Raw genomic sequence first — 11,618 nt, 5'->3', positions numbered from 1 at the left:
TCCTTTGAATAAGGCATTAATTTAGTACTTTTAGGCTTGAAATTTTAGTTCTTTTTAAAGCTTTTTCTCTACAATCTGAGCCTTTAAGGATTAACAAAAAACGAACAATTTTTTGAGTTTGAATTCAGTAGTTTTTGTGCCTGAATTTAGTATATTTGAGGTTTGAAATTAGAACTTTTTATGCTTAAATTTAGTACTTTTTATGCCTGAATTTAGTACATTTAATTCTTGAATTTAGTATCTCTTAAAGCTTTTTCTCTTCAATCTTAGCCTTCTTAAGCCTAAAAGCAGAACAATTTTTAGATTTCAATTTCGTACTTTTAGGCTTAAATTCATTATTATTTTGCTTTTAATACATTAATTCTTGAATCGAGTACTTTTTAAGCTTAAATTTTTATTCTTTTAGGCTTTTCAATATCTTTTATTCTTGAATTTAGTACTTTTAAAGCTTTTGCATCTTAATCATCTCAATATCTTCGAAGATTTGAATATTTTCCTTCAGATAAACACCCCTTGTTTAAATATATCTGTCTATTTTTTTCAAACGATGTTGCTGTAAACCGACGTTTTAAATTAACAATAAAAATGCAAATTTTTTAAAAAATATTTCTGTGAATAATAAAATTCATTAAAGTAAGAAAATATCTCATAATTTGGACGAATATCATGAATATAACTTATTTATTCCGAATAGAAACTTACAGATATTTTATTTATTTATATTCTGTTCCAAAAATTCCTATATTATACAGCAAAAGTTATATGTTGTTTCATAAATCCTTGGATAATCTTCAAGATCAATAAGGCAAAAGGAATATATTGACTTGATGCATTAGAATCCCACACACACAGAACATTATGTATGAGGAAGAGAAGAAAGACAAAACCTACAAAGGATGGGAAAACTTTTTGAGAAAAATTCCCTTCCCATAAGGATTTTTATTTCGTTTCATATTTCACAGAGATTCTCAAGGGATTTCCTGACTCAGGGCTTATGTTTTCAGGGGCTTTTTCTCAATGGAAATTCTTTGGAGAATTTCGGGAAGGGAAGTTTCTTTGAATTCTTTTTTTTCGCTCACCTCACGTCCATTGATGTGGGGATCACTTCCAATGCGACGTCTTGAGTACTCCATGGGGTCTTTGTATCTATCCTCAAATATCATTGGGAGCGAATTGGCGTCCCCATCCAATGGGGTACAGTGAACAGGAAGGGGTGGAAGGGAGCACAGGTATCGTGATCTCCTGGCCATTTCGCTGATGTTAACATAACTCTGATACTGAGTGTCGTAGCAACTGGCCGTTGTGTGTCTTGGGTGCTCCATGACGAAGAAACCCTCCGAGAAGCGTCGAACACGCAGGATATGATGCTTCTTGGCCAGGAGACCGTGGACACTTGGTTGTGTTGCCGAGGACATAACTCTGCGCCAATTGAGGATACATTCTGCACATAGCTGGGCTATGTCTGAATTTGCACGTGCCGTAAAATCATCCTCAGAGTCGCATAACTTTAGAGAAGGACAACATGTTAATTTTTGTATTAAAAAAAAATCATTTTTCTTACTTTTGCCAGTTCAACAACTTTCTTGAGCCTCTGCTCTGCTTCACCAGTAGATGAGAGATTTTGTGGTGAGACACCCATTACGGCGGCCCATTGATGCGGTAGGACAGTACTGAATTCAGCTAAGGTGAGTTTTAGGGACTCCAGAGCTCCCATAAGCAAGGCACAAATCTCCTTGTGAATCTGTTGGGTGTAATTATGTATTAATTTTCAAATATTTCTTCATTTTTCAAAAAATAAAAATATCTTTATTTCCCAATAATTAGCTCTTAATTCAATCTTCCGCACTTGATTCTGCCTTATTTTAATAAATAGAAAAACTAAACCTTAATTCAAAAATGTATAAAAAGATATAATTTTAAAACATATTAATAAAACATTTCTGTAAAAAAGAAGTTCAATTTTTCAAATTTTTAAAGATTTTTTTTAAAATCATTCTTTAGAATACCCTTTCAGCGCCCCCTACTCAATCCTTTTCACCTTTTTCATGTTTTTCATTCTTCAAAATTTTTCGTCTAATTCTAGCTATTGTGGATATTATTTTTTTATTTTTCTTTTTTATGTTTTTTTTTATAAACTTGAACATATTTTTTGAAAGAATGTGTTTCGATAAAACCACGATAGGACAATCTTCAAAAATTAAAATTTTTAACACTTAATTTTTTGCTAAAATTTTATTTTTTTGCTTTTAAAAGGATCTAAAATTCTTTTTTGAATAAAGTTCTGTATTTAAAAGGTTAATCCTCATACTATAAAAATACATAGAAAAACTAGAAATGAATGGGTAAGTATTTAAACAAAGTCTTAATTTTAAAATAATGAAGAAATAGCAAAATTAAAATACGGTTACAATGAAAATGAGGAGCTTACTCAGCAAAAATATAAACCCTCTAATTTTTGGACTATTTAGCATAATTAATCTTTCATTGTGAAAGTGAGTTTAATTAACCAATCATTATAAGCAATTTGTTTTAAAAGAGAAAATGTCTTTTTTTTATACCTCTCTCGCTTGCGCTAGCCGAGCAGCTGCTCCTCCGCCACATTTTGCCTAAATTGCAATTACATTAAGGAAACAAAATGTGAGATGACACGTATTATGTAGGATAAATTTAGAGAATACCACGTGGGTTATGTATGTAGGTAGCAACACACCCACCTTTCCCATGCCAACTTGTGGCCCAAAGAAAACAGCTTCAAGTGGACCGGGTGAGATTGTGCCACGGCAGTTGAGCTTTCCACTGCTTATCCATGGTTTCGTACTCCGGGGGGCACTAAAATGGGGGAAAAAAACTCCTTCTAAGTGATCCAATTTAGTACAATCACTTCCACTCAGAATCATATCTCTAACGCTATAATGTAAGTGACGTCGAGGAGGTGGAGCAGGAAATTGAATGTGAGTGAATGGATGAGATGTCTTACCAACTCTGAACATAATGCAAAAGGCTTTTCCTTTCAATTGCGATGATGTGCGTGCATGTGAGAAAGCAAACATGAAATGAGACACATGATGGAGATATTTGCACGACTGAGTGGTACATTTTGCTCTTTTTCTCCCACTTAATTTCTCCTTTTATCCTTAATCCTCAATGTTCTAGTAAATTGATTTCCAAAGGGGGATTAAAGTGGGTGGTTATGGGCCTATAGAGACTCATTAAATATCCTTAAAAATGTTTCTTTTTTAATTATAAAATTGGAAAGTTTTGGAAAATTATTCTTTTTCTTTCAATTCAGGTAAATTAAGTTTTATAATAATTTATTTTTTTAAGGTTTATTTATAAAAAAAATTAATAATTCAATAAAGTAATCGATAAAATAAAGCATTTCCCTAAAAATGTTTTCTATCATACTTATAATTTTCATTTCTATTATAATCTCACACAATTTTCCCCATCGCGTGTGAGTAAAATGATAACTGGCGGATAAATTAGAATTCATAAAATTGGATGGAGGAAAAATGGAATTTTAATGTGAACCCTGTCACGACGTCATCATTTAAAATCCAGCCACGATTCTTGCGTCATCATCAAAATGGATTTAAAGTTTCACTCTCTCGCAATGGGTTTTATTGGAAATTCTACAACCGCCCCCACACCCCCCACAGACACACAATGAGAACCAACATCCGCAGACACATCCCACTTTTCCGCCGTAGTGGGGTTTGGGGAATATTTGTATCTTGATGACGTAACAGTTTGCCACAATTTCCATTGAAAGCTCGCCGAGAAAGTTTTCTCACTTCTTTCCCACCCACTCAAACGTATAGCAGCGCACCACTTCATGGTGTCTCGTAGTGGATGATTCTATGTTGTGATTCAGGAACAATTTGTGCGCGGGGAACAAGAAAATGTTCATTTTCTTCTTAAGTGTTAAAACGTACATATATTTTGTATACACATGAGTATGTGAGAGAGCTTTTTGCAATATAAACGGGGATTGGAAAGTATATCCGGAAAAGCGCCCACTGATGCTGTTAAATGGAAAATAGGGTTTATGGAGATAATTTAAACTTTTTCTCATCACATCCAATATGTTGTTTTCTTTTGAAATGAAAACAGTAAAAGAAAAGAAAAAAGAAAATTTTAGTCCATCACTCATGAATTCATAAAATTACGTTTAAGTACGTATCTAGTGGGATGTCAATTTTTTTTTACAATTCAGAGAGATTACAAGTTAAGGCAGAGTAGGTATTGTTTAATTTTTTAGACACAGGAGCTTATCTAAAAAAAACTTTTTCTACAAGATGTTTTGAAATTAATTGATTGAAATTTTTTTTTCTAACGTTTGACATTTTGGACTTTTTCTAATTTTTTACATTTACTTTTCTAACGTTTGACGTTTATTTCTTGCATTTGGAATATCTTTGTAACGTTTGACGTTTCTTTCTTTATGTTTGACGTTTCTTGTCTATTAATTGACGTTTACTTTCTAATGTTTGACGTTTTCTTTCAATTATGTTTCATTTTCAACGATGGACATTTTCAAATTTTTGACAGTTATTTTTCTAACGTTTGACGTTTCTTTTCTTGCTTTAAGGTATCTTTAGAACATTTAACTTTTTTTTTCAACTATTAATGTTTAGGCTTGGCTAACCACAAATGTTTGTTTTAACGTTGAACGTTTTCTATTTTTTGACATTTACTTTTCTAAATTTTGACGTTTATTCTAAAATCTGAATATTTTTCTTCCGTTTTACATATCTTTTTTAACGTTTTATTATTTCTTTTCTATATTTAAAAATCTGTAATTTTTAATCAAGGATCTCTTACACTTTAGAGTGTTTAGATACCTTAAGATTAAGGCGGATATAGAAATTAATTTTGAAGTTTTCAAATCCAAAAATACCTGTAATTTTTGCTATGAATAATAGTAAATTAAAATTACACTACAAAAAAACAAGATGATTGAAATTCAACTCTTGGTCCAGAATTTTCATGAAATATTCAAACCACATTTTCACGTGGGTTCCATGAGATATACAAAATTAAATTTGAATATTTGGTAAACAATCGTCTCCTCCTCTGTGGGGGTGTTCTATTTGCTGGGAGTGTGCGGGGGGGGGGGAGGGGTGAAAAGTGAATGGACCATCAGGTTCTTGTCAACAAGCACCGTGAGTTGGAGCTTTTTGTACGGAGAAGCTTGCACGAGGGGTTTGTCTATATACACAGAAGTGGAGGAACCTTTTTGGCCAAACATGCTTCGTGACGATGATGAATGAGGCGGAATTTTTGTGTGTACGCCAAGAATTGCGATTTGCTGCGGGCATCTCGAAACCCCACATTTTTCTCTTTTTTTTTTCTTCTTCTCTTTTGTGTTGCCCTAGAAGCAGAAGCTTTTTATTGTTATCATCACATATGGTGTTCTTGTTTTTATTTCTTCCGTGGTTTACCGCTGGCTGCTGTCGCAGCTTTCCTTCCTCGTGCCACATTTGCTTCCCTTCCTTCCCCTCTCTGTGAACCCTTTTCCGCCTCCATGGCTCCAATATTTTCTTCAACCACCCTTGTCATTTTTCCCCCGTGTGTGCGCTCTTTGAACTTTCCCCCGCAAGTCCGGAAAAGCTACAATTGACGATGACGTGAATGACGACACAATTGGGGGTGAGATTTAAGGGTGCACCACGTAACAAATGATTCTGCCCGTAAAATGCGAAAAGTTATTGAAAGCCGTGCGCTTCATTTCATTTTTATACGAAAAAAGGCAACAATTGAGCTTTTGCAGCCATATGCTTTAGCGTCCTTTCTTGCTCAATGTGCCCCTTCCGGCTCCTTCCCGCAATGTGCACTCGCACAATTTCATTTTATTGTACATAACATGCCAGTGTCGTATTGTGTGTCGTGTTTATTTATGAAAGAAATTGAGAATCACCATCAATACAGCTGCTATTCACGTGAGGTTTTGTGGGTGGAATCAATACAGATGCGAGATGCCCGATGGTGCACAAAATAGGGGATGTCAAGGGGTTGTATGAGGTATATAAAATTTTAATTACAAAGTTCTTTCTCTCTCATTTCTTTTCTCAATCGAAAAGAGGTCATAAAACTGATTGGATTTCTCATCAAGGAGATTGTGGAATTACCTATATAGGTAACTTTTGTTGAGTTTATGCTTTGAGAGCTTTATGACGTAACAATTTTTTATTTGATTTATGAGTTTCTATAATGTGTTGTGAATTTAAAAAAAATTACATTGAAAAGTTTTTAAAAAGCTTTGACAAAAATTTAGGCTCAGGAAAATTAGGAAATCCTGATTTTTAGACTAAATAGACTACAAAGTCTACTCATGGACCAGAAATATTAATACAATGTACCAAATACACCATCCCTGTGCTTAACCCCTTGCATGATTCCTCATTGGTGTCATATAGGACAGAGAGAAAGAGAGAGAGACTTCACACGAAGCATCGAATTATGCAATTGAACATGGAGCTGGTGGTTGTGAGCTATGTAGGCTAGCTATGTGGCACGACTCTTGCCATGTGACCTGCTTTCCCATTTTCCATTGCGCCTCTCATTTGTTTCCCACCCACACCCAAAATACATAGCAAAAAAAATCCCACGAGAGGAATTTTCATTCGTAAATGCGTGGAGACTTAAATCCTTCTTTGTGCCTCCCCTTGTCTAGGTTCATGTTTCGAATTCCAAATGAGGCTTTAACCATACTCTTCAAATTGAAAATTGTTCCTATTTCGCACTGTAATATATATTGATTTGAACCCAAACCCCTTATCAGCGATTCAACTCGTTTTCTCCGATTTCATCCATATCTTATTCCATTTATTTTGCCCTGGACGTTGCGAATTACGAAAAGTGACGATTGAAAATGTGATTATTCGCCAATATTCACCCAGAAGTGGTTGGAAAAGCTTATCCAATCTACCACTCTCTGAATACATCGTCCTTTGTGCTGCAAATGCGCCTAGAGCACTTGAGAATCCATTGCCACAAGTGGAATAGGAGGTTGTACTTCTCAGTTGTTGAGAAACTTTCTCAATGGTTTTTTTTATTTTCAGGATATTTTTATTTTAGTTTTTTTGTAGTTTTATTATGAAAAATTTTAATGGAAAATGAATAATTTAGTTTGGGCGAAAATGAGGTAAAACTTTTCGCGGGTATTGCACATAATATATAGTCAGCTCAATAATTTTTATATTAATTTCTAAATATTTTATTTTGAGGCTTTTTTTGTTAAAAATTTCTGTAAATTTTAAAAATTTAATTGAAATAAACGAAGTTTCTAACCCTCTTTATTCTCATCCGTTTAATCACCGTACAGTCACTAATTTTAATTAAAAAAAATCTATATAGCATATAAGGATATACCTGCTCTATCCTACCTACATGTGCGAAAAAAAAAACATTAATTTCAAATTATTCACCCTAAAAGGTTTTCAGAATTTTCACTTTGCTTTCAAATGGAATAAATGTCACCATTCATTGTAAGTTAATGGTTCCCCCGCCCCCGTCAAACCACCCACATGGCCCATAAGGTATTTAATATATGAAACCATTAAGGTTAACTACAAAGAAACTGTTGATATGGCAATGGACTTGGGTACACACAATTAAAAAGAAGAAAAGTGTCAGCCTTAATCAAATTTAATGAAGTCACACGACACCATGACAATGCCTAGAGCTTTTAAAAATTAATTAAATCTCTTTTCACGGGGTTGTGTGTATATATATTTTAAGACGATGACGATAGCATGGCGTGAAATGGCTCAATATGAGTGAAAATTAGTTGATGATTTGAGATATATATAGTCTCATGGTGAGATGATGTTAATTAGAAGAACAAACATCGCACACACACGAGTACACACACATATGGGTTCTAGTTGATTTAGGGGATGATTTCAGGGGGAGGGGTATTTAATCTTGTGAGAGATACATACTTTATGTAAGGCTGATGCAGTGCTACGAGACTTGCGTGAATGCCCACACTCACGGCAGCCAGGTGGAAGTAGTCAAAGAGCACAGGTAGGTGGTAGTGTAGTCCCCTTCCGGGGTGAAAGTTCAACTGGAGGGTCCGAGATGAGGCAAGAGATAAATTAGTCCCATTGGTCGTTTGCTCTCCGAACCACAGCTCCAAATGAAGAGAGAATTCAGCTCGTTCCACAGATTCCTTCAAATGTCGACTGTCAACTGCAAAGATTCGGGGGGAGTAATAATTGCAATTAGCTGGCGTGTGAAAGAACTCCAAAATAATCCAACATTATACCTCCCCCACCCCATTCGCAATTATTTGCATAAAAATTTTACCCCGAAAAGCTCCACATCTATTTTCATGACTACAAAAATATACCCCACACCACGAAAAGCTCACAAAGCTCTTAATTGAAGGTTATAAAAAAATTTAAATATTTTTTTTTCCTTCGTGCGGAATTCTTTCAGCCTATTTGCATGGTCTTTGTGTGGGTATATATATAGGGACGTATAAAACCATCACCAGGTCATTAGCATTGGAATTTATGGGTGAAAAAAGGAGTATTTCCAAGCATAAAAGTGATTTTCATAAAACACTTCCGGCTATATGAATCATGCAAATGACATTCCACAGCCAAAAGCTCTGTTTCACCCCCTCCGTGTAACGTCATGTTGTATGCGCATTTTTTTTCAGGAGGGTGTTTGAGAGCTTTTAGGGATATTGATGCGACACTTTTGGGAACGAAGTAGATAATTGGGGGGAAATGTGTTACCATTTTTATTGCCCTTAGCCTGGATTTGCTCATATCTTGCCCCGGGGATCTGAATCATCCGAATTGATCCTACCTTTATAGCTGTCTCTGAGTTCTTTCATTGAGTTCTCTTTTTTTATTAATTTATTATATCCATTTTTATTTGGGAATAAATCAAAGAAAAATACTTCAACATATCATAAATTTTCCAACAATCTTTTAGCAAAGAAAATATTATTATAATAATATTATTATAATAATATTTTTATATGACATTTAGACAATTTCCAACAAAGATTTCCCCCCAAAAGCCATCTTCGTGGAATTTTTCTGCGTTTTATTATTCTTTGATGGTGTAAAAGTTTCTCCGAAATTTCTGCTTTTTGGCAAAATACTCTTGATTCATCTCGAGAAGTGCTCAAGTTTCAGCGAGCGATAAGAAGCTCATTATTGAGTTTTATTTTTCTGGCAATATCCTTGGGTTGTGGAAAAACAAACTAAACTAGAATCATTATTGTGTTAATGTGTGATTGTCATTTAATGATTTTCTCTTGAGCTTAATTCCACACTCTCTCTCTGTCTGACTTGGCGGGTAAACCCATCTCAATGTGTCACATTAATTTGCACTGAAACGACGATTTAATTAAAATGGAAATGAAAAGAAGTTTGGCCTTTTTTTCTACTGTTAAAATCCCACAGAAGAGACCAATTTTACTTTTACAGTAATTCCAAGATTTAATATGACGCTCCAGAAGACAAATTTAAATTGAATTCTCAATGTGGCTTCCATTTCTAAATATTCTCAATGGGAAAGTTTTGTAAAAAGTTTAATTATATGAATTTCTTTGGAAAAGAAATGGAAATGAATTTGATGTATTGGTTTGAGTTTTCAATGGCAAACGACCGGAAAAGTTTCTCGTTCTATTTTCTCAAATTACCTAAAAAATATGACGTTTGGAGGGCTTGAAACTCTTTCATCATACCCTAATATGATGAAACAATTGAATCCAAAATTTTCTAAAAATTAAATATTTCAAAAAAGAAGATCATACAAAGAAAGTTAAAATATAAACAAATTGAATAAAAAAGAAACAATTTACAAATCAAGAAACTTCACCCCTAAATGTACGTGTGGGTGGGGGTAATAATTAAAACTGAAAGGGAAAGTTTCAATTGAAAAAGTTTAATTCATTCACCGAAGAACAAACCCCCAAATAAACCGCCGGATGTAGCGGAAAAATCCCGTCATGGCTATTAATCGTCATGACAAACAGGAAATCCGGTCCCAGAGAAAAAAATATCCAAACAGAGCTGTATTCCCGAGAAAAAAAAACAATGAATTATTGGAAAACTTTCGACTCAAATGACTACTTTTGGCCATTTTTAACCCTCTTCATCCCGGCCTATGAGTGCAATGAACGCCAGCGAGTGCCTATAAATCCATTTTCCAAACCCCAAGATTTGCCTGGTCCAGGATGAGCACGAAAAAAAAAACCCAGCGGAGGTGTGTCTTTTGCAATAAATAATGGAAAATGTCTTGAATAAAAAGTGAAGACAAGCTATGAAATATATGAGAAGAGCAATAAGCTACAGAAAATTTTTATATCCATCTCTCGGGGGTTTTGTCATCTTCCACCCAACGGATGCTGTAAACTTTTAAATATTGATTAAGCATTGAACTCACGAATATGGAATGAAATCTCGCTCAGGGGTAGGTAGAAAGGCTGACGTCATCGTTGTTATGCCATCAGCAATCGATTGACTTTGCAAATTGATATGGGTTCGAGGGGGTGGTGGCATAAGTGGGTTGATGAGTTGAGACTTTTCCTCTTTACATTCACAATGAATGGGAAAAAAAGAACTTGTACGTACATACATACATATATAAGAAACCTTCGTGCAAGAAAGCCTCATGCAGTTTTTTTCTTTTAATATGCTTCAATCGCTTTCAACCGATAGTTGAAATTTAACAAAGGGGTTTCTCATAATTATTTTGATGTACTTTAAACTGAACTTAAAAAGGAAAATCCTTAATTTTTTTAATTAAATATTAGAAGCGTGAAAAAAGCAATATAAGAGTGAGAGAAACTCTAAAATCTACTTAGGACTTTAAGATTTTCTTATTAAATAACTTTGGAATGATTCTTTTTATCGGTATTTTTGGTAAAAGTGTAGGTAATAAAAGCAGAAGTATAGGTAATTTTGGAAAAAGTAATGGTAAGTTTCGGTCAAACCAAGGCCCTCAATCAAGATTTTTTCAAAAATATTTTTTTTAAAAACTATTTTTTATTCAGAAATATTTTTTTTAGAGAAGAAAACACTTATTGCAAATTTACTTGTGTTAAGATCCGCAATCAAGCTAGCAAGCTGATTGAACTAAAATTACGTAATTGAGGCTCGGGTTTATTAGTATAAAAATGTGCCTGATTCTACAAAGGGCAGAGTTAGAAGGGCAAAACCTCATTTCGGGAACGTCGGCAGAAATCTTCGTCTTAATCCAGCCGAATTAAAACTACTTTTTCCGACAAAAAATCTTAATTCTACAAATTCCCCAGAAAAACTACTTAAAAGAGAGAGACAAGTATTATATATACCTGTGTTAAGTTTGCTAATGATGCTGGCATAAGGGACATTATTATTTATTTTAAGAAAATAATTAATCCTACTTAATTATTATCATTCTAGATCCTATTAAATGTTAGAAGGGATTTCGGGTTATTTAAAATCCTTTTCTCAAAATTGTCTATTTGTTTTCTTTTTTGAAGTTTTGAAGTTTGAACGAGGGGGGGCCTGGAGAGCTAACCGGACCGATTGGAAAGGCACTAAAAAATTGCACTACACTTAATGTCGTTGCCTACAAAGCAATACCGGGAAATAAAATTTCTGACT

At 34.2% G+C, this 11,618-nt stretch overlaps 1 protein-coding gene across 3 annotated transcripts in view; it reads right to left on the bottom strand.

The window, feature by feature from the left end:
* The window catches only part of LOC129792483 (protein FAM135A), a 34,516-nt gene that overhangs the window by 8,685 nt on the left and 14,213 nt on the right, over positions 1–11,618 (bottom strand). For all 3 annotated transcript variants that reach the window (XM_055831562.1, XM_055831564.1, XM_055831561.1), the window contains exons 4-8: positions 7,947–8,196; positions 2,715–2,829; positions 2,559–2,606; positions 1,562–1,741; positions 1,080–1,505 (exon numbers count right to left, since the gene is read on the bottom strand). In XM_055831562.1, the coding sequence (XP_055687537.1) occupies positions 1,080–1,505; positions 1,562–1,741; positions 2,559–2,606; positions 2,715–2,829; positions 7,947–8,196 (1,019 nt within the window). The remainder of the gene's footprint in view (positions 1–1,079; positions 1,506–1,561; positions 1,742–2,558; positions 2,607–2,714; positions 2,830–7,946; positions 8,197–11,618) is intronic.

Source organism: Lutzomyia longipalpis, chromosome 3 (genome assembly GCF_024334085.1).
Source record: "Lutzomyia longipalpis isolate SR_M1_2022 chromosome 3, ASM2433408v1".
Taxonomy (NCBI): domain Eukaryota; kingdom Metazoa; phylum Arthropoda; class Insecta; order Diptera; family Psychodidae; genus Lutzomyia; species Lutzomyia longipalpis.
Note: the sequence above shows the minus strand (reverse complement) of the source record. Positions and strands in the feature narration are given on the sequence as shown.